The 23928-nt window shown below is 46.1% G+C and overlaps 1 protein-coding gene across 1 annotated transcript in view; it reads right to left on the bottom strand.

Moving 5' to 3' along the window:
* Positions 1 to 23928, bottom strand: part of BMERB1 (bMERB domain containing 1) — a 145282-nt gene that overhangs the window by 45660 nt on the left and 75694 nt on the right. Inside the window, exon 2 of the mRNA XM_055561952.1 lies at positions 13004 to 13127. Coding sequence (XP_055417927.1) covers positions 13004 to 13127 — 124 coding nt within the window. The remainder of the gene's footprint in view (positions 1 to 13003; positions 13128 to 23928) is intronic.

Here is a 23928-nt window from a genome sequence, read left to right as displayed (position 1 = left end):
TACGCAGATCCAGTTCAGCAGGGCAGCCTGAGGAGCAGAATGGGAATGTCATGGCCAAGTTCATTCTCTGCTTTTGGGGACCCTAGTCTCCCTTGTTTGTGGCTCTTAATAAGGCAGTGGTGCTGTACTTCCCACCAAAGTATGGTTTTCTCTACTCATCCACAGTCTTTGGTTTGCAAATCTCCCATCACCTAACCACAAAAAGGCTTCCCCAGTGGCTCAGATGGTAAAGAATCTCCCTGCCACTCAGGAGAGCTGGGTTCGATCCCTGGGTCGGGAAGACCCCACGGAGAAGGAAATGGCAACCCACTCCAGTATTCTTGTTGGAGAATCCCATGGACAGAGGAGCCTGGAGGACTAGAGTCCATGGGGTCACAGAGTCGGACACAACAGAACGACTAGCACTTTTGTTCACTTTCATCATCTAACTGGTCCAGTCTTTCTGTATTCCAGGAGAGTGACTCTGATCGGCCCAGGCCAAGCCAATCTGGACCAACTAGCTCTGGCCTGGAGGACGGGAGTGGGGGAGGCCAGAACCCCAAACATGAGGAGCTGATTCTCTAAGGAGGGGCAGTGGGGCTGGGAGGCGACCACTGGTGCTTCATGAACAGCCAGCTCTGAGTCAAGCTACTGGAGCTAGAATCTCAACTCCCCTCATTCTTAGCTTAATCTTATTTGTAAAATGTGACTCATTAGTACCTGCCTCATCAGGTTGCTACGAAGAAAAAAACCAGTGATCCATTGAAAAAATTTAGCATTGTGCCTGGCACATGTATATGCTCAAGATTCATTAGACGAATTAGTAATGACAGCATTGAGAATTGATCACAGCATCTCAGCACCTGCTACTCCACCCCTTCACCCATCTGAAGCTTCTATCTTTTACTCTGACATCAACAGATTTTGTCTCCTCCCCTGGACTGTTAGGGCAAGTCCTCATACGTATTATTCACTGCAAGTGCTTACTGAATAAAGGAAGGAATAAATAAGTGCTTGGATATCCCTATGTATGGAAACTCATGACCTCCCAAGGTTCCAACTTTTGTAATTCCAAGTATTTGCTAAGGCCCCTCTTATGCTGGGATGGTTAACTGGATTCTCTGCAGCATTTGTGATTCTAGTTCCACAAAGAAGAAACCAACTCGCTCCTCCACGTGACAGTCCTTCAGATGTTTCAAAATGGATCTCAGATGCCCTGCATCACCTCCTCTCCAGTCTGTATGTACCTTCCTATGATGGAAGAGACCTTCATTCCACCCTCCAATCTCCTCCCTTCTCCTGTGCCCCCTCTTCACCATAAACAGGCTACTACTAAAAGCCAAGCACATGAGCCGATGTCTGCTTTTAACAAGCACCTGTTCATTTCCAAACTCAATTTCTTCCTGAAGGAAAGGAAAATAACATTTAATGAGCATTTATATTGTGGGGGGACACTTAATAACATGATCGCTTTTACTCCTCAAAATCACCCTAGGAGAGGTTAGCTGCATTGCCATTTGACAAATGAGTTAGCCAAGGCTCAGAGAGGTTAAGGTATCCGTTCAAGATTGCACAGCATACAAATGGCAGAGTTAGAATTCAAAGGTAGGTATAATATCATCTAGAGAAAGTTACACGCCTTTCCTTTTATCAGAAAATAACTGTCAAAGAACCAAGACATTTAGTAATGAAAAAAAAAAAAAAAAACAGGCTGCCTTTCCTCTGGCAGGACCCAAACTGGGAGGGTCTTAGATTTTCCTAATCTAATTTGAAACCCCTGAGGAGTTTAGGGGACTGAGGACAGAAGGACAAGAGTTCCAGGCCAGAAATCCAAGAGGAAAGATCTATGTAACTGATCAGTCAATGACTGCTGCTGCTGCTAAGTCACTTCAGTCGTGTCCGACTCTGTGCGACCCGATAGACGGCAGCCCGCCAGGCTCAGCCATCCCTGGGATTCTCCAGGCAAGAACACCGGAGTGGGTTGCCATATCCTTCTCCAATGCATGAAAGTGAAGGGTGAAAGTGAAGTCACTCAGTTGTGTCGGACTCTTAGCGACCCCATGGATTGCAGCCTACCAGGCTCCTCCGTCCATGGGATTTTCCAGGCAAGAGTACTGGAGTGGGGTGCCATTAGCCAATTAAACAAAGCAAAAGATATAAATCAGGATACTGTCTTAATGAGTAGCTATGGCGACGTTCCCTAGTGGACCAGTGGTTAAGACCTCGCCTTCCATTGCAGGGGAGGTAGGTTCAATCCGGTAGCTAAGATCCCACATGCTTCCTGGCTGAAAAGCCAAAACACAAAACAGAAGAAATACTGTAACAAGCTCAATAAAAGACTTACATAAAATGAGTGGCTATGCTGTGTAGACCCAAAACACGAAGGCAAATCTACTAAGGTGTCTGTATTTTCTCCCTTCCTGTTTCTCTTTTGAGCAGCCTGTCCTAAAGATGTCAACAGGGGGCTGGTTCTTATCTGAAGAGAAATGAGGCACAGGCAAGCATTATCTGATTTGGGGCTAAGTTCAGAGCAAAGAGCCGAGTCCTCAATTGAGATCATCAAGTGATATGGACAAGCACCTCTCAACCCCAGCTGCCACTCACATCAGCAGTTTTCCAGAGACAAGCAAAGAGCACGGAAAACCCTGCATTGTCAGGCACACATGACTGAACCTGTGCGCTCGCTCTGTCTCATAAGATGCTTTTTCCTTGGGAGATTTCAAAGAATGATGAACACTCAGCATCAGATGAAGCAACGCAGGTTCTCCATGCGGTGCATGCTGTCTTCCCCTCAGCTCGACCTTGCCATGGACATCCCCGTCACTGTTGCTGCCACCCTGGGAGGCCAGCTCTGCACTTGGCCTTTAAATGAATTGCTGCGGTCTCTTAAGGTGGTCAGCTGAACAATGTTCTGCAAGATATCCCCACCCTAACTCCCAGAACTTAACATGTTACCCTAGACGGCAAGTGGGACTCTGCAGGTGTGATTCAATTCGGGATCTTGGGAGGGGGAGGTTATCTTGGATTATACAGGTGGGCTGATTCCAGCAGAGATTGGATGGTACCACTTGTGGTCTTTGAAGATGGAGGAAGGGACAACGAGGAGGGAACATAAGACATGAGGCTCTGGAAGTGGGAAAGAGCTCGCAAAATGATCCTCGCCTTGGAAAATGAGCCTCCAGGAGAAGCTTGGCCCCACCAACACTTTGATGGCAGAAACCCACTGCCAACTTCTGGTCTCTAGAAAAGACAAGAGAATAGGTGTGGAGGTGTTTGCTTCTTTTGCCTCGCCATATGGCTTTCAGGGTCTTAACTACCTGATCAGGGATGGAACCCAGGCCCTGGGCCATGAAAGTGCAAAGCCCTAACCACTGGCCCACCAGGAAGTCCCCCGTGTTAAGTCACCAACTTTGTATAGTTTGTTGCAGCAGCCACAGGAAACTCATACACTTCATAAAGTGCACTGCAAGCTGCTGGACCAAGGTCTCCCTCTGTAGGAATACTGTGGATGGAACCACTGGAAATGAGGCAGGCACTAAAAAAAGAAGGGAAGTCAAGCCCTTGCTCATTTATTAGGTATATACGCACGGAGCACCTACCCTGAGACGGGCCACGTGTTGGGTGCTGCCTACACCGTGAGGAGTTTACACGGCTCAGCCTGTATCCTCACTAAGGCTGAGGCGAGCAGGAGAGAGACGGGAAACACGGACTTGCACTGATAAGCACAGATTTATAAATGGAGGAAACAAGACCTTGGTGACCGGGACAGGACAGGACCCAGACTGGAAGGTGCTGGGAAGGCTTCCTCTAGGAAATGACCCTGGATCTGAGCCCTGGGGAAAGGGGGAGAGTTAACCAGGCAGGAAGGGGAAGTGGGGGGCGTCTAGATAGAAGGAACAGCCCGGATGAAGGTTGCCGTGGAAGAAGAGGGACTGAAAGGAGGTCCATGGAGAGCAGAGGTCAGGGCCACAGGGGGAGAATTGATGAAGATGAGAAGGTGGGAGACTGGGTGGGAACAGACTGATGTGAACATTCTGGAATATGCTTCCTGATGCTTATGTGTGAGAGTTTCTTCCATGATGAGGGTGATGCTCTACAAAGAACAACGGCTTTCTACTAGGATAGCCATTAGCCAGAATTGACTAAGGAGCATTTGAAATGTGGCTAAGACTACTGAAGGACTGCATTTTGAGTTTTATTTAATTGTAACTAATTTAGTTGGGGCTTCCCTGGTAGTTCAGTTGGTAAAGAATCCCCCTGCAACGCAGGAGACCTGGGTTCGATTCCTGGGTTGGGAAGATTCCCTGGACGAGGGCATGGCAACCCACTCCAGTATTCTCGCCTGGAGAATCCCATGGGCAGAGGAGTCTGGTGGGCTACAGTCCATAGGTCGCAAAATGTTAGACACGACTAAGCACAGCAGAGCACACAGTAATTTAAGCTGAAATAGTCACATGGGCAGAGAAGGCAATGGCACCCCACTCCAGTACTCTTGCCTGGAAAATCCCATGATCAGCGAAGCCTGGTAGGCTGCAGTCCATGGGGTCACGAAGAGTCGGACATGACTGAGCGACTTCACTTTCACTTTTCACTTTCATGCACTGGAGAAGGAAATGGCAACCCACTCCAGTGTTCTTGCCTAGAGAATCCCAGGGATGGGGGAGCCTGGTGGGCTGCTGTCTATGGGGTCGCACAGAGTTGGACACGACTGAAGTGACTTAGCAGTAGCAGCAGCAGAAGTCACATGGGGCTCATGCATACCCAATTATACACAACAGCTCTAGGCTGGATAGAGATATCGATAGATAGGCAAATAGATAGATATAACCTTATAAGGATTTACAGGATTACAGAGGCTAAGTCCCAAGATCTGTATGTCACCAACCTGGAGACCCACGAGAACCAAAGGTATAAGTACCAGCCCAAAGCTGGCAAGCTCCACACCCATAAAGAGTTGATTTTTCAGTTCAAGTCCAAAGGTAGGAAAGGAAAGACTGACAACCCAGCTCATGCAGTCAGGCAGGCAAAGTTCCTTCTTGCTTCCTGTGCTTCTCAGGTCTTCAACGGATTGAGTGAGGCCAACCCACACTGGGGAGGTGCAATATGGATGTGAGAGTTGGACTATAAAGAAAGCTGAGTGCCGAAGAATTGATGCTTTTGAACTGTGGTGTTGGAGAAGACTCTTGAGAGTCCCTTGGACTGCAAGGATATCCAACCAGTTCATCCTAAAGGAGATCAGTCCTGGGTGATCATTGGAAGGACTGATGTTGAAGCTGAAACTCTAATACTTTGGCCATCTGATGCAAAGAGCTGACTCATTTGAAAAGACCCTGATGCTGGGAAAGATTGAGGGCAGGAGGAGAAAGAAGGGGATGACAGAGGATGAGATGGTTGGATGGCATCACTGACTCGATGGACATGGGTTTGGGTGGACTCTGGGAGTTGGTGATGGACAGAGAGGCCTGGCGTGCTGTGGTTCATGGGGTCGCAAGGAGTCGGACATGACTGAGCAACTGAACTGAACTGAACTAATCTGCTTTACTTTACTTAAGTCTGTGGTTGTTGTTCAGTTGCTCAGTCATATCCGACTCTTTGTGACCCCATGGACTGCAGCACACCAGGCTTCCCTGTCCATCACCAACTCCCAGAGTTTGCTCAAACTCATGTCCTTTGAGTCGGTGATGCCATCCACCCATCTCTTCCTCTGTCATCCCCTTCTCCTCCTGCCTTTCCCAGCATCAGGGTATTTTCTAATGAGCCAAGTCTGTGGGTTCAAATGTTAATTTCATCCAGAAATATCCTCACAGGTACACCCAAAATTATGTCTAAACAAGTATTTGGGTGCCCCAGAGCCCAGTCAAGTTGACACATAAAAGTAACCATGATAAGAAACTAATACAGGGTTCCCCTCCCCAGCTCAGCAGAGCCCAGGGGAGATCCGTGGGGCCAAGGGCATGAAACCCTTTATGGTAAGACAGTCAAAGCACCCAGAGAGAAGATCTTCCTTTCCCAAAGCTTGTTCTGACTTTGAAAGGCATCATGGAGCAGCAGACGCCTGTCCAGTGGAGGATATTTTTTCTCTATTAGATCCGCCAGGTCCCCACCCTCATCCCTACCTCCCCATACAATTAGGAATTCAGGAGGGTCCTTCCGTTCAGAGGTCTCACCTGGAACACTCTCTCTCCGTCCTCTTTCCTCATCTTTTTTCATCTTCCCTTAAGGCCTCCTTCCTTTTCCCTTCCCCAGCTCCTCACATTCTGGTATGCTTTGTCCAAGACAAACTGCTTTTTAGATCTTCTGCAATTAAAGGCATCTCTTCCCACCACCTGATATGTACAGTGGCTCCAGCAACGGTGACCTGTTCTTAGGAGATGCTATTTAAAACCCAGGGTGCAACCAGCGTGACGCAGAACTGCCAAACGTGGCTGAGAAGTGTCAAGTTACATAAATGCACATGCTTCATTTTGCCTTTGGCTTGAAGCTTTTCCTAACAGGCTTCAGGATTATCATCAGCTCATTAAAGGTAAAGAGGAGGCAGGTGTATCAAACTTTTTAAAAATGACAATAATAAAGTCAAGTTCCGAGAGCAGAGTTGGACTTGATGGGTAAGAGCCACTCCCAGATCTTAGGGGATAGAGGTGGTTTTCTGGGTCTTCTCTGGAGATAACTCAGCAGCCCTGATCCTCTTCCCTCAAGGCATGGTATTGACAGTTAGAGGAGGGAAGGGAATTTTGGTTTGCTTGTAACCTAGGAAGAGTCACCTACTTTCACGTGTCCTCTCTTTCCATCCCTGTGACAATGCTATCAGGGACGCATCAACACCCCATTGACCAGAGGGGAAACTGAGGCTGGAATAGGGCAAGATTTGCTCCAGTCCCCAGAGTCAATAAGAAATAGAACTGGGGTTCAAAACCATCTGAGAGCCCCTATAACTTGATGGTTGAAATCATGGACTCTGGACTCAGAGTGCTGGGTTATATCACTGTCTGCTGTTTCGTGGATGCTGAACAACCCTGGGCAAGTTACTTGACCTCTCTGTGCATTCGTTTCCTCATCCATAAAAAGGGCAGGGAGGATGCTGTATGTGGATTAAGTTGTAGTGAGGAAAGCACTTAGAACACTGCCCAACACAGCAAGTATTTGAAAAGTGGCTGTTTACAACTCATGAACCCTCTACCACCATACCCTGAATCTCTTCCAGGTTCTAGGGCCTGAGTGCTTAACCACACTTGGTTCTTCTATTATTTTTTTTTAACTTTTATTGGAGTATAGTTGCTTTACAGGAAATGGACCCTGAATATTCACTGGAAGCTACGGTCCTTTGGCCACCTGACGTGAAGAGCCAGCTCACTGGAAAAGCCCCTGGTGCTGGGAAAGATTGAGGGCAGGAGGAGAGGGGGCGGCAGCGGATGAGGTGGTTAGACAGCATCACTAACTTAATGGACATGAGTTTAAGCAAATCCCAGGAGATACTGAAGGACAGGGAAGCCTGGCATGCTGTAGTCCATGGGGTTGCAAAGAGTTGGACACAAGCGAACGACTGAACAACAGCAACAGTTGCTTTACAACACTGTGTTAATTTCTGCTGCTGCTAAGTCACTTCAGTCGTGTCTGACTCTGTGCGACCCCATAGACGGCAGCCCACCAGGCTCCTCTGTCCCTGGATTCTCCAGGCAAGAACACTGGAGTGGGTTGCCATTTCCTTCTCCAATGCATGAAAGTGAAAAGTGAAAGTGAAGTCACTCAGTTGTGTCCAACTCTTAGCGACCCCATAGACTGGAGCCTTCCAGGCTCCTCTGTCCATGGGATTTTCCAGGCCAGAGTACTGGAGTGGGGTGCCATTGCCTTCTCCGGTGTTAATTTCTACCATACAGCAAAGTGAATCAGCTACACCTATACATACGTCCCCTCTTTTTTGGACTTTCTTCCCATTTAGGTCACCATAGAGCACTGAGTAGAATTCCCTGTGCTATAAATAGGTTCTCATTGTCTATTTTATACATATACGTATATATGTCAATCTCAATCTCCCAATTCATCCCGCCCCCTCTTTTTCCCCCTGGTATCCACACGTTTGTTCTCTACGTCTGTGTCTCTATTTCTGCTCAGTCCTTCTTAATAAAATGAAGTTACTGGGGTCCAAGCCCAGAGTCTGGAGATACTGGAACTCAAGGACTGTGCTCCTGAAACCTATCCTTCACACACCCATCTCTGCTGCCCGCTGCAGCTCTGACTCATTAATTAGAAGATACCGCTGCCCAGAGCACAGTGTAAAATGAAGATAACGGCCCCCTCCCTCACCTCCAAAGATACTTAGAAACCCAGATAAACAGCAGGACCAGGCTTGCAGAGGTGATGCAGAAGGGCTGAGGAGGGCCGGCAGGGGCTGCAGGAGGAGTTATGCAAAGCTAACGGCGTGAGTCAATGCTGGAATCAAGGGTGAGAAAATGAATCTGGGGTTGTTGACAGCCTCCACAGGCCAGGATGGCGAGAGACATGGGATGGGGCTGTAGCGGGAGGGAATGGCAGGTGGGTGGCATCGGGGGTCAAAGGTGGAACAAAGGAGGTTTCAAGTTTCACCTCCTGGACATTTGCCACCAATTAAAGAGGCGTTTTTGTGATACTGAGGCGTTTATTCCCTCTTTCAAATGAAGCTCATAAAATTGCCAGATTTCAAGAGGGAGATCTCTAAACGCCAGTTAAGAACTTGGAAAGCAGGAGACCAGTGAAGGGAAAACATTCAAAGCAGATGCCCCCGTTGTGTGGTGGAGACACGTGCCCACTGGTCACTCAAAACCCTTCTCTGAACCTGACCTCATGAGCCTTATTTAGGGTAAGCAGGTATGCGGGGGGTGCACCTGACTGGTCCTTCCATTAGCAAGCACTTTTTATATGTTATATTATAATATGTGCATAGGGCTCCACAAAGACCTTACCCTCAGTGAGGGTTCGATAAATGTTGACTCTTGTGGTCCCCGAGGACCCTTAGAGGAACAGGGTACTACTGCAAATTCCCAGCAGGTTGACTTGAAAACCTTGACTAAGTTGGAGCTCATGTTAGGCTTCAAATAAATCACTTCTCTCCAGAGAAAGGCTATGAAAAAGTCCAAAGCCTGATGCATCAGAATCATCTCTGTTTCCGCCCAATTGCATTCAAGATGGCGGAACAAGATGCCACCCAGTGTGGGACTGTGGGATTGGGGACCTCCCAGCAGGAGTCTGTCTTTGCATTCTAGAAGAGTGAGGCGAAGAGAAAAGCGTCCTTCTGCTGGGAATAAGAGGCTAACTTAAGAGTTCAGGGCTCTGCCCCTCAGAAACACACCTTGAGTTCAAATCCCAGTTCCACCTCTACAAGCTGGTGACCTTGAAAAGTTATCTCACCTCTATAATTGCCGTTTTCTCATCAGTAAAGTAGAAGGAATAGAATCCACTCCCTCAGAGTGGGTTTATGATTCAAAAAGTTGAAATAAGTGAGCAAATGTATGCAACATACATAGCGTGTGTGCAGTATATCAGTACCCAAGGTAAACAGCGGTCCTTTTGAAAACTGTCGTGTGCCCGAGGACACAGACAAGGGCAGGAGAGAGCCAGTATGATCCTGAGCCCACTTCCTGTGAATTCATGCTAGCTCCCGGGGAGGGACAGGGAGGCGGAACTAGCAGAAGCCGTGAGCCCCAGAGGAGAGGGCAGGACGCGGAGAGAAAACGGAAATCCACGAAGGGACAATGCTCATCTTCGGGGGTGTTGGGACAGCAGCCTTTAGATCCAGAAAGAGTCAGCACAGCGGGAGGCAGTCAAGTGAGAAGACACCCTCTGCCATGAAATAGGATCTGACTCACACAGACTCCAGGGGAGCCGAGGGGTAGTAACTTGATTACTTCCGAGCAGGTGTGACAAAACCAATCTTGTCCTGGTTATTACAGCTACAGTTATTGGGGCTGTTTCAGTCAAAGGCTGTCACATTCCTCTCACTCAGAGCTTCCCACCTGAGCCTGTAAATGCTTAGTACAGTCTAAAATTCTATTTCATATCCTATGCAAAGGGGTGTTGTGTGTGTGTGTGTCTGTGTGTGTGTGTGTGTGAAGGGAAGCTATTGGGGTAAGGGTGGAGTGTGAAAGAACAATTTTTGCACATTCATCGAATACTAATTGGCCTAATAAGTGCTGGGCATTGTTCAAGATTCTGGGAGAATTCAACAGAGGAGGCGATGGATCAGATCTCTGCCCTCAAGAGCTTACACTCTTTAAGACATCATCTCGGGAAATACATTCAGAGCTTCCTTTCTTCCTTCATTCTTTCCTTCCCTCCTTCTTTCCCTCCTTCCTTCACTCATTCACTCACTTAATAAAAACTCTGGACTCAGACTGCATCCTACCTTAGCTACTTATTAGCTAAAGCAACCTTGGGTCAGTTTCTTAACCTCCAGCTCAGTTCAGTTCAGTCACTCAGTCGTGTCCAACTCTTTGCGACCCCATGAACTGCAGCACGCCAGGCCTACCTGTCCATCACCAACTCCCAGAGTTCACCCATACCTATGTCCATCGAGTCGGTGATGCCATTCAACCATCTCATCCTCTGTCGTCCCCTTCTCCTCCTGCCCCCAATTCCTTGTAGCATCAGGGTTTTTTCAAATGAGTCAGCTCTTCGCATCAGGTGGCCAAAGTATTGGAGTTTCAGCTTCAGCATCAGTCCTTCCAATGAACACCCAGGACTGATCTCCTTTAGGATGGACTAGTTGGATCTACTTGCAGTCCAAGGGACTCTCAAGAGTCTTCTCCAACACCACAGTTCAAAAGCATCAATTCTTCAGCACTCAGCTTTCTTTATAGTCCAACTCTCACATCCATACATGGCCACTGGAAAAACCATAGCCTTGACTAGATGGACCTTTGTTGGCAAAGTAATGTCTCTGCTTTTGAATATGCTGTCTAGGTCGGTCATAACTTTCCTTCCAAGGAGGAAGCATCTTTTAATTTCATGGCTGCAATCACCATCTGCAGTGATTTTGGAGCCCAGAAAAATAAAGTCAGCCACTGTTTCCCCATCTATTTTCCATGAAGTGATGGGACCGGATGCCATGATCTTAGTTTTCTGAATGTTGAGCTTTAAGCCAACTTTTTCACTCTCCTCTTTCACTTTCATCAAGAGGCTCTTTAGTTCTTTACTTTCTGCCATAAGGGTGGTATCATCTGCATATCTGAGGTTATTGATATTTTTCCTGGCAATTTTGATTCCAGCTTGTGCTTCCTCCAGCCCAGCGTTTCTCATGATGTACTCTGCATAGAAGTTAAATAAGCAGGGTGACAATGTAGAGCCTTGACGTAGTCCTTTTCCTATTTGGAACCAGTCTGTTGTTCATGTCCAGTTCTAACTGTTGCTTCCTGACCTGCATATTCCTTCTGTAAAATGGAGACAAGACTAGGACCCACCTGCACCTTAAACCCTATAGCAGTGTGAAGGCCTGGCTTTGAGAAAGAACCAGGAAACCAAATTCCAGAAGGGTCCACACCCAGCCCCTTAGCCCAGAAGGCCACAGATGATGGATGAGGTGTTTGTCCAGGTCTGAGTGGGCCATGATCTCTACCCGGCCATCTTGGAGTCTGCTGTGCATCTCTGAGATCGATAAAATTCTGTGCCTCCAGACAAGGCTACAGACTCTAAAGGCGGGGCTTGGTGGGGGGAACTCTCATTGTTATCCACCGCTGTCTGCAGGCTGCTAGCAAGACTTCTGGGCGCCAAGAAGCCAGCCCCTCCCTGGGAGTATGTCACTGAGCCTCCGAAATGTCCTGACAGCATTGACATCCTTCTGTATCATTTGGATAATTTGATTTATCCAAGTGTCTACTGTTGACATTTGTCTCTAAGCGATCAGACTCATGAGCATGATGGGGAAATTTAGTGAGGTCACAAGTCAAGAGCTTATGCCGGCCTGGCCCAAGGCTGGAGCTTGCATGTTGGCCTATCATGTCTCTGAGCCCTTGACGTGTGTGTGCCAGATGTGGGGATAACATGCACACACACACACACACACATACAATGCAAAGATCAGGAAATGCTCAGTGAAAGCCATTGTTGCAAAAGCAACCTTGGCCCCTCTGAGCACCTGCAGGCTGAAGACAGCCCTTCAGTACTTTAAAGCTGAGCTCACGTTCTCTGTCGCCTTTCCGTTTAAAACATGGGGAGTATGTTGTCAACGCTAGTAATTTTTTTTAAATTGGGGTACAGTTGCTTTACAATGTTGTGTTAGTTTCTGCTGTGGAACAGCATGAATCAGTTATATGTATACATATATCCGCTCCCTTGTGGACCTCCCTCCCCCTAATCCCACTCCGCTAGGTCACCACAGAGCACCGAACTGAGGCCCCTGTGCTATGCTGCAGGTTCCCACTAGCTATCTATTTTACACACGGCAGTATATGTATGCCATTCTAATCTCTCGATTCATCCCACCTTTTGTGACATGTTTTTAATGTTAGAAAAAAATCTGTAGATAAGAACAGAAGCTTAATTATAATTTTAGAACCAAATATAAGTTTTATGCTCTTTGAGGATGTAAACAATAAAAATAGAGAAAAAAAAAAGAAAGCAAGACCCAGATAGTAATTTAATCATCTTTTATAGGGTTTTATATTGACTAACAGTTATATACTAAGAAACAGGGCATCCCAGGAGGCACAAGAGGTAAAGAATCCGCCTGCCAATGCAGGAGATGCAAGGAATGCAGGTTCAACCCCTGGGTTAGGAAGATCCTCTGGAGGAAGAAATGCCACTCCAGTATTTCTTGCCTGTAAAATTCCATGGACAGAGGAGCCTAGCAGGTTGCAGTCCATGGGGTTGCAAAGAGTCGGACACGACTGAGCGACTGAGCACACAGGAATAAGAAATAGAGAAATAGATAGCCACTTCTCGAGGCAGTAGTGAGAATGTGCCTGGCACACAGTTATCAACAGTAAATGTCAGGTTCCCGGGCATCCTCCCCCTCTTCACTCCTTCCTTTTCTTGGCCACTTCCCCCAAGCACTTACATAAACCTGAGCTCAGATTCCCGTCGGACCAAGACTTCCCGGAGACGCTGGATTTTCGCCATCTCCAGCTCGATCTCCTCCGGCCTCATGGTTGTCTCTGCCATGGAGATGATGTCCAGCTGATCTGTGCAGGAGATATAAAATGCAGGCGTCAAGACCCCGAGGGCTGTAAGGGTTTTCAAGAATTCCCTTTGGGACAGTCCCCGCCTTGCTCCAGCGACCTTCACACCCCAAGAAGGCACACGGATCCTTGCCAGTGTTGCAAGTCTGTATTTGTGAGCGGGCCCTTTAGAAACTAGAAAGCACGTTTCCATGGGAACCCTGTTACAAGGCAGAAGGAGGCTCAGGCAGGGGTCACCCAAACCTGTTCAAGGTTATAACGTGCCCTTGGCAGTCCCTGCCTGGTCCCAGCTTCTGAGTCTTGGTCCTTTTGACCATGGCCGTTCATCCTGTCCCAGTCTCCAAGATCAGCATTTTTAGGCAGAAAAATGGGTGTGATAATTACTTTTAGCAATACCATTAATAATTAGCTTATAGGAATACTAAGTAATGTAAGTAATAGTAACATGAAATGATACAAGTTTGTTGTAGAAAATTCAGATAACAGAGATAAGCAAAGAAGAACGAGGTAAAAAGTCATCTACAACCTCTCTGCCCAGAGGGAACATTTTGATGGACATTCTTCTGACTTTATATTGATAGTTATATGTATATATATATTGTCATATAAGTAAAGCCATATATCAAAAAAATATAAGGCCATATACATGTCACACACACAGAACCATATAATTATCAAATATATAGAAAGACACTATATACGTGTGTGTGTGTATGTGTGTGAGCACTCAGTTGTGTCCAACTCTTTGTGACCCCATGGACTGCAACTTGCCAGACTCCTCTGTTCATGGGATTTTCCAAGCAAGATTACTGGAGTGGGTTGCCATTTCCTCCTCCAGGGGATTTTCCCAACTCAGGGATCAAACCCATGTCTCCTATATTGGCAGGCAGATTCTTTACCAACTGCATCACATGGGAAGCCCTTACATATATATGACTGTATATAAATATATCTGCATGTATGTATGTATATACACCCCCTTCATGGATCACAGCTTTGTTGTGGCAAAGGGGCTTGTGTAACTCAATGAAGCTACGAGCCATGCTGTGCAGAGCCACCCAAAATGGATGGGTCATAGTGAAGAGTTCTGACCAAATGTGGTCCACTGGAGCACGTGGTATTCTTGCCTGGAGAATCCCATGGACATGGGGTATGAAAAGTATGAAAAGGCAAAATGATATGATGCTGGAAGATGAGCACCCCCAGGTCAAGAAGGTATCCAAAATGCTCCTGGGGAAGAGCAGGAGGCAATTATTACATGAATTTGAGCAAAATTCTGGGAGATAGTGGAGGACAGAGGAGCCTACTACAGGAGCATACTACAATCCCTGGGGTTGCAATGGGTCAGACATAACTTAGCGACTGAACAACAATGTGTATATGCACATATACTGGTTCACTAGGGCTACCATAACAAAACAACAGAAGCTGCAGAGCTTAAACTATAGACATTTATTTTCTCCTGGTTTTGGAGGCTAGAAGTTCCAGATCAAGGTCTGGCAAGGTGAGCTTCTGGTGAAAACTCTCTTCCTGGCTTGCAGATGCCCACCTTCTCACTGTACTCACATGGCCTCTTCGTGTGCATGCAGAGGGAACTCTCTGGTGTCTCTTCTTAGAAAGATACTAACTCTATGAGATCAGGGCTCCACTTTTAATGCCCTCATTTAATCTCAGTTCTGAGCACCGAAGAATTGATGCTTTTCAACTGTGGTGCTGGAGAAGACTCTTGAGGGTCCCTTGGACAGAAAGGTGATCAAACCAGTCAATCCTAAAGGAAATCAACCTTGAACATTCATTGGAAGGACTGATGCTGAAGCAGAAGCTTCAATCCTTTGGCCACCTGATGCAGAGAGCTGACTCATTGGAAAAGACCCTGATGCTGGGAAAGATTGAAGGTAGAAGAAGCAGCGGGCAACAGAGGACGAGATGGTTGGATGGCATCACTGACTCAACAGACATGAGTTTGAGCAAGCTCCGGGAGACGGTGAAGTACAGGGAAGTCTGATGTCCATGGGGTTGTAAAGAGTTGAACAGGACTTAGCAATTGAACAACAACAGCTTTCCCATTTCCAAATCAGCCTCACTGGGGATTAGGGCTCCAACATATGAATTTGTGGGGGATATAAACATTGAATCCATAACACTATGCATGTATGTGGATCTATGTATATACATCTCTCTTCATATACTGACATTAACTTTTTTATGTACATTCTTCCAATGCATACATGTGGTAATTTATGTCATTATATATATTATATATGTAGCATGCATATATAGGGTGACACATATGGTTTTATATATGTGTGTATGTTTTATATGTATAATGTTATATATAAACACATGCATTTTTTTTAAAGAGTGCAAAAACACATATCAAGATGTGAGTAGTTCAAGATGTTATGTGCATATATACATACACACACATGCACAAACTAAGTCATTCAGTTGTGTCCAACTCTTTGCGACCCTATGGACTCTCTCCCTCCAGGCTCCTCTGTCCATGGGATTCTCCAGGCAAGAATACTGGAGTGGGTTGCCATGCTCTCCTCTGGGGATCTTTCCGACCCAGGGATTGAACCCGCATCTCATTTTATGTCTCCTGCATTGGCAGGTGGGTTCTTTACCACTAGAATCACCTGGGAAGCCCTATATATATATATATGTATACACACACACACACCATCATGGAGGTCTGGTTTGTGTAATATAAAGTTAGGGTCTCACCATTTTATTACCTGCTCATTTCACTGAACATTCCGTGAGCGTTTCCACACGTCCTTGGATGCTCTTCCCCAGCAGCAGTGTGAAAGGCTGTGTGGTTTGCTATTTGTGGCTGTGTCATGAATCACTTCACCAACCCCCAGACACTTAGGTTGTTTGCCATTTCCCCCACTAGAAGCAGTGCTAGGATGAGCATTCTCAGAGATAAATCTCTGCATGCATCTAAGAGGTGCCTTTAGGCCACATTTCCAGAGTGAATGGCTGGGTTTTAAAGGATGCCGTAGTCGGACGACCCTTCATCGGTAGAGGAGACACAGAGGAGGGAATGTTCTTGCTTTACTCTGAGGCCAATATCACATTCCCTGCATCTGCTAACTCCTTCCAACCTGGCTGTTGTGAGGATTGAATTAACAGAGACACGCTATGCTTGATGCACAGTTACAATTACCTTTGTTATCCCCATGCTCTGCCACACCATCTCTCTCTCTCTTTTTTTTAGTTGCAGGATATGAATCTTTACTTGTGGCATTTGAACTCCTGGTTGCGGCATGTGGGATCCAGTTCCCTGACCAGGGATTGAACCTGGACCCCTTGCATTGGGAACACGGAGTCTTAGCCACTGGACCACCAGGGGCCAGAGTTAAAGATCTTTGAACTGAGGCCAATCACCAGTTCATGATTGTCGGTGAGCCTTTTTATGTCTTAGTATCATGTTCTTCCTTTACAAAATGGGATTTAATAGCTATCATATGCTAAGCTGTGCTGGAAGCTTTATATGTACAATCTCATTTAATCTCTGTTTCACAGAGGATGAATCTGAGGCTTAGAGAAGGAAGGTGACTTGGCCAACATCACGCAACCAGAATGTTACAGAGACAGAATTCAAATCTAGCCTCTCTCTCTTCTCCCTAACCACATGCCTTCACCACATTATACAGCCTCCGGGTGAGAGCTAAATGAATCTACGGATGCAAAGGCGCATAGTTAACCATTCCAAAGACGTGAGTATCCTTATTTCTCAGCCATCACGGTTCAGACAGACAACCTGATTTCCACAGGACACACACTGAAAATGGCAACACACCCTGGGGCGAAGCATGGGACAGAGAAGATTAATCACACCCCATGGATTGGCATTTTACCTCCATCCTCGGGGGAGGATGGAGGTGGTGGTACTGCCAGGCTCCAGGTGCTGAGATGAACATTTAGCTTTGACTTGGGGCAGAGGATGGCACTGATCCTTCTGTTGGAAAGTCCTGCTCATAGATGCTTTCCTTCCCCTGGAGAAAGGAGCAAAGCCTGGAGTTCAGATCAGGATGGAATAGTTCGAATCCTTTCTCTGTGCCAGCAACTGTTGTTGTTCAGTTGTTAAGTTGTGCCCGACTCTTTGCGACCCTGTGGACTGCAGCACACCAGGCATCCCTCTCCTTCACCCTCTCCCGGAGTTTGCTCAAACTCATGTCCATTGAGTCGGTGATGCCATCCAACCATCTCATCCTCTGTCATCCTCTTCTCCTTCTGCCTTCAATCTTTCCCAGCACCAGGCTCTTTTCCAGTGAGCCAGCTTTTCACACAGGTAAGCCAAAGGATTGGAGCTTCAGCTTCAGCATCAGTCCTTCCAATGAATATTCAGGGTTGATTTCCTTTAGGATTGACTGGTTTGATCTCCTTGCAGTCCAAGGGACTCTTAAGAGTCTTCTCCAGCACCACAATTCGAAAGCATCAATTCTTTGGCACTCAACTTTCTTTATGGTCCAACTTTCACACCCATACATGACTACTGGAAAAAATATAGCTCTGACTATACAGACTTTTGTTGGCAAAGTCTTGCTAGGCTCATTACAAGTCTCATCTCATTTAATCTTCACAACACCTTAGGTAAGGGGTTAACCAGCTATGCTAATGCTAAGTCACTTCAGTCGTATCCGACTGTGTGTAACCCCATAGACGGCAGCCCACCAGGCTCTGCTGTCCCTGGGATTCTCCAGGCAAGAATACTGGAGTGGGTTGCCATTTCCTTCTCCAATGCATGAAAGAGAAAAGTGAAAGTGAAGTCGCTCAGTCATGTCCGACTCTTAGTGACCCCATGGACTGCAGCCTACCAGGCTCCTCTGTCCATGGATTTTCCAGACAAGAGTACTGGAGTGGAGTGCCATGACCATGGGCCAAAGCCAGTCCCCTCCCTGATGCTGCAAATAAGTTTTATTGGAACACTGGCCATGCTCATTCATCTATGTATTGCTTATGGCTGCTTCTGCATTACACCAATAGGATGAGAAGCTGTAACAGAGATTGCATGGCCCACATAACTGCAAATATTTGTAGAAAAAGTTTGCCAACCCCTGCCCTAGATGGTAGATGCTATCATTCCCCTAATTTAAATTAGGTTAAAAAAACCACACATTTAGACAGTAACAATAATAGCTAACATTTATTCAGCACTTATTACATGCTAGGATCAAATCACCTTATTTAACTGCCAAATGATATCCCTGGGTGATAAAAACTGTTTTCATCCCCCTTTCACAGAACAGCAAGTCAAGGCTCAAGAAATGGAGAAAGTGGTGGGGTCAAGATTTAAAACCAGACCTGTCCTACTCCAAAGTCTTTGTTGCCATCAATTCTATTCACTTAAGAACTACCTCCCCACTTAAGAAGTATCATCATCAGCTTACCAATCAGAAAACTGAGTCTATTTTATTGCCTTAGATATATGGAGAGTAGCTATTTTTTAATTTCATTTTTTAAATTATTGGAGTATAATTGCTTTACAGTGTTGTGTTAGCTTCTGGTGTACAACAAAGTGAAGTAGCTATAGGTATACATATATCCCCTCTGTCCCACCCCTTACCCCCTCCCCACCCCTCTAGGTCATTAAAGAGCACTGAGCTGAGCTCCCTGTGCTTTATAGCAAGTTCCCAATAGCTAGCTATTACACGCATGGTGGTGTATATATGTCAACAAAGAGGAGCTGTTTTAAAGATTTAGCAGGTGATTATCTGGGGAGCTCTGCCCCAGGAATTAGGATACACCTGGGTTGAGGGGCAGGGGTCATGTCCAAGGACCTTCATGCAGGGGCAGGGGGTCTTCAGCCCAGACCCTGAGAAATGTGGGTACAAGATGTCAGTAAGTGACTATCACGCATGGTTTCTTTCAGTCTGACCTTGTGTGACAGAACTAGCATGATGGAAACCTCGGCAGCATTCTCCAGCTAGAAGGCAGGCAACCAACAGTGGATGTGTCCACGAGGACAAATCCCAGGAGGAGATGGACAAGCATTTCAGGGCAGCTAGAGAAGATGGTTGCTACAAGGATGTAAGAGAGCAAAGCATGGTTGTTTAGAACAAGCGGAGCACTAAGGCACACAAGTCCCCAGGGCTCCAACTGCCATGGCTGTCACTCAGCTTAGAGCAGCTGAGTCACTTCTGGGGGATGAAGCAGCTAAATCCATCTTTTTTATCCCCAAATGCCACACCAGGAAGACTCACGCCTCATGAGCACAGCAGCACTGGCAAGCAAGAGCTGAGCACTGAGCACCGGACATGACTGGGATGTTCCTGCAGGTTTAATCATTTATCTTGAGAATGTAAAGCTACCAGGGGACAGGGCGGTGATGGTGAGCATGGCAAGTGAAGGCTGATGGTCTCCTAGAAATTCATAATTTAAATTTAGAGAGAAAGGAAACTGCAGGGGACCAAAAGAGAAATCTTCCCTGGTCAGTCGTCTCCAGCCATGGGTCACAACATGAATCTAAGTCCAGGGTCCCCTGGGCAATACCCACTTCTGTTTCTTCTTCCTCATTTCATGTACCCAGAGCTCTCACATATCTAGGAGATCACTCACATCACTAGGAGTCCAGCACTAACTCATCCTGCTCCTAAATACCTTGGCAGGTAGGTACACTCATTATCACCCTCTCTTTATAGGTTAATAAGATGAGGCTCAGAAAGAACATAAGTGATTGGCCAAAGTCATTCAACCAGTGAATGGCACAGACCCAGGTCTGTCTGATTCCAAAGCCCAGGCTGTAGGTCAAAGGGCTACAGGATAGCATTTCCAAAACCTCAATCACTGCACAGAATTCACCACAATCATGTACTATCTGTCAGGCTTTCCAGGTGGCACTAATGGTAAAGAATCTTCCTGCCAATGCAGGAGACTCAGGTTCAATCCCTGGGTTGGGAAGATCCTCTGGAGGAGGAAATGACAACCCACTACAGTATTCTTGCCTGGAAAATTCCATGGACAGAGGGACCTGGCGGGCTACAGTCCATGAGGCCACAGAGTCAGACATGACTAAGTGACTGAACACACACACACACACGTTATGTTACCGACTGAATGCTTGTGTCCTCCCCTCACCCTGCCAAAGTCCTATGTTGACACCCTAACTCTTAGTGTGATGGTGTTTGGAGTGGAGTATTTCAGAGGTAATCACGGTTATAGGAGGTCACAAGGGTGGGGCCCCCATAATGGATTAGTGCCCTTATATGAAGCATCAGAGCTTGCTTCCTGTCTCTCTGTTGTTCACCATGTAAGAACACAAGAAGATAGTCGTGTACAAACCAGAAAGAGGGTCCTTACCAAACACCAGATTTGCCAGTGCCTTGATCTTGGATTTCCCAGCCTTTAGAACTGTGAGAAATAACTGTTGTTTAAGTCCGTCAGTCTATGATACTTTGTTACTGCAGCCTGAGCTAAGACACTAACTATACCAGCATGTATTAAATATTCTTTACATTGACTTTTTTCACTTATATAAACTCCTTAAAGGAAATTTAATTATCATATCCATACATAATGTCAATATCACTTAGTATAGTTAGAAAATAATCATAACAGTAAGTCCAATGGAAATAAAGTGATCTTATCAAATTCTGACTAAATACTGTAGCCTGCTTAGAGCTCAGATTGAAAGCCTAACTTTTCTTTCTTAACCATGTAGACGAGTAAGTACTACATAGTTGGCAAATACTGGAGAGGTGTTAAAGACAAACCATCAAACTGAGGCTTCTTTGACAATTGTAAAGCTCGATAATTGGAAAAAAAAAGAGTACAGGAGATACTATGGGCTCAGTTCCAGACCACTGCAATAAAGTAAGTATCTCAATAAAGCAAGTCACACAAAGTTTTTGGTTTCTCAGTGCACAAAAGAATTTCGTTTGCACATTACTGCAATCAAATGAGCAAGAGCATTTTGTCTAAAAAAAAAAAAAAACAAAGAAAACAATGTATGCACCTTGATTTAAAAATACTTGATGGCTAAAAAATGCTCACCATCATCTGAGCCCTCAGTGAGTCATAATCTTTCTGCTGGCGGAGGGTTTGGAATGTGAGAATTACCAAGACGTGACACAGAGACATGAAGTGAGCAAATGCTATTGGAAAAGTGGCAAGACAGACTTGTTTGACACAGAGATGCCATAAAACATCAGTTTGTAAAAAACACAATATCTGGGAAGCACAATAAATTGAGGGATGCCTCTAATTTTCGTGCAACCTAATTCATTGTGGTTTTGTCACCAAACTCAGATCTAGCTGCTCGCCACTTAAAAGCCATTAAAGAGGCCAGGTTGGTGAAAGGAAAGTTTGCTTTACTTTGGATGCCGGCAACCAGGGGGGAGGGCAGACACCTGTCCAAAGGCTGACTCCACCCCCCCTTCACCCAACAGTCAGTGGGCAACAGCTTTTATAGACAGAGGGAGGGGGCTACATGCAGAAATAGCACAGTCAGCTCTGACAGTCATCTTGAAATGAGTCATCAGTGGTCTGACCAGCATCATTTTGATTCTTTTAGGTACAATTCCTTCAGTTCCGGGGCTGGTTTGTTTCCATGTCCCTGTGGCCAGTTCTCAAAATTGTGGCAGCTTATGCATGGCTAGAGTCTGGTCATCATGTAGTTAACTTCTTCCACTGGGTGGTGGTTTCAGTATCTATAAGAGAGCTCACAAGATATGGCTTAGAACATGATCTACAGCACATGAGAAGGAAATAAACGTCCTGACTGTGCTTAATGGCTACATTATTATTTGGTTTCCTTTGTTTCTGCATTTTCTCACTTTTCCAATTAAACTCATTCTTTCACTAAAGTTTTTCCACGGACAAAAGGCAGGCTGAGGACATGGGGGACAAGGGTCATAGCATTCCAGTTTGAGGCTAAGAGCATCTGGGTACCAGGGTCACCCTTCCTACCCCCAGGAAAGCTTCCGTAGAATCGAATTCCAGTTCCTTTGGTTGGAAGGGACTTAGAGGCCCTGGGGATAGCCTCATCTCCACATCTGACAGGATGTGGAAGGACACGACACGATTTGCTTCTGAGGGTCCCTCAACAAACAGCACGGGGCTCAATCTCTTGAGTTCTCATTGGAAATTAAATAAGAACTGAGGCGTGAAGGCAAGTGTGTCAGATTTTTTCGCCCAAAGATGAATCAGCCATTTTGAGTCATTATTTCAACCCGGCTTGTATCATAGAAGCAATTTAATGATGGTGGACGTATTCATTTCAGTCCCACAAACACTTACTAGGCGCCCAGCATCCTTAGAACATACTCAAAAGGACACACGAGAGAAGGGCCTTTGGAGAACGGGGAGCCTGGGGGTAAGCCTCAAAGGACAATCACCTTCAACCTAATATGTCCTTTTCTATCGCGTGAATAGATGTGGAACTTTTTTTTTAAGTTTTTATTGGATTTGTTACAATATTACTTTTGTTTTATGTTTTGGTTTTTTGGCCACCCAGGCATTAGGATCTTAGCTTCCCCACCCAGGGATCAAATCTGCACTCTCCACATTGGAAGGCAAAGTCTTGATCACTGGGACACCAGGGAAGAACCTAACGCCAGGAGAGAAACTATCTGAATTTTTTAACAAACTTTTTAAAATTTTTGGAATAAATTTTTTTTTAATTTTATTTTATTTTTAAACTTTACATAACTGTATTAGTTTTGCCAAATATCAAAATGAATCCGCCACATGTATACATGTGTTCCCCATCCTGAACCCTCCTCCCTCCTCCCTCCCCATTCCATCCCTCTGGGAATAAATTTTTATGTATAGAAAAGTTGCAAAGACACTACAGAGAATTCCTATCTGCCCTTCCCCTAATCCCCACCATTGTTAATACATCTGATGCGGCTGATTTACTGTATTTGTTGTTGTTGTTTAGTCGTTAAGTTGTATCCGACTCTTTCAACCCCATGGACTATAGCCCGCCAGGCTCCTCTGTCCATGGGATTTCCCAGCAAGAATACTGGAGTGGGTTGCCATTTCCTTCTCCAGGGGATGTTCCCTATCTAGGGACTGAACTGAGGCAGGAGGCAGGTGAGCACCCCTCCACCAGGGTAAAGCTATTGGAGATTCAGTCCCTGTGGATCAAAACTCCAAGAAGAAAATAGCAGACAATTAAGGGAGGAGGCTGGGCCCGGCCCAGACCACATATTTCTCATTCCCCAAGTGAGAAGACCTCCTTGACCACACATGCACAGAAAGGTTCCTTGGAGACCAAAGGGGAGTTATGTTAAGGGATGTTCTACCCAGACGCCTTTTCAGTAAAATTCATCTTGGCTAAGAGATGTGTGTGCACACATGGGAGGGTCCTGCGATATACCAAATATGGACAGTGAACCAGGGAAATTCAAACGATTGGCCAAAGGAAACCTGGAAGAAATGCCTCATAAAAGTGATTCAAGCTGCCACGAGGGTGCAACTCAGCAACTCTCTCTCCCTGAGAGCACCCGTGTGTCTTTCCACACAGACTGTACTATTTTACTTCTCAATAAACACTTTACCTGTTTCACTACTTTCCATCTTTGTAGGAATTCTTTTCTGCAAAGCTGAAGGGCCAGGGCCCTTGTCACTGACCACTGATCTAGTGACAAGGATTTGGTGCTTTCACCGACGCAACCCGGCCTCAGTCGCCGGCTGGGAACCCCAGCCACTGCAGGCCAAGGCCACCCAAGATCATATCCCGCGTCTCGTGCATAGGCAGGCGGATTCTTTACCACTGAGTGACCAAAGAAGCCCGATTCACTGTTAACTGTGTTGTTTGAATGCTTACCATGGCAGGTGTCATCGGCTGAAA

This window comes from Bubalus kerabau, chromosome 23 (genome assembly GCF_029407905.1).
Source record: "Bubalus kerabau isolate K-KA32 ecotype Philippines breed swamp buffalo chromosome 23, PCC_UOA_SB_1v2, whole genome shotgun sequence".
In the NCBI taxonomy this organism is placed as follows: Eukaryota; Metazoa; Chordata; class Mammalia; order Artiodactyla; family Bovidae; genus Bubalus; species Bubalus kerabau.
The sequence above is the reverse complement of the archived record's forward strand: the minus strand, read 5'-3'. Positions and strand labels throughout refer to the sequence as shown.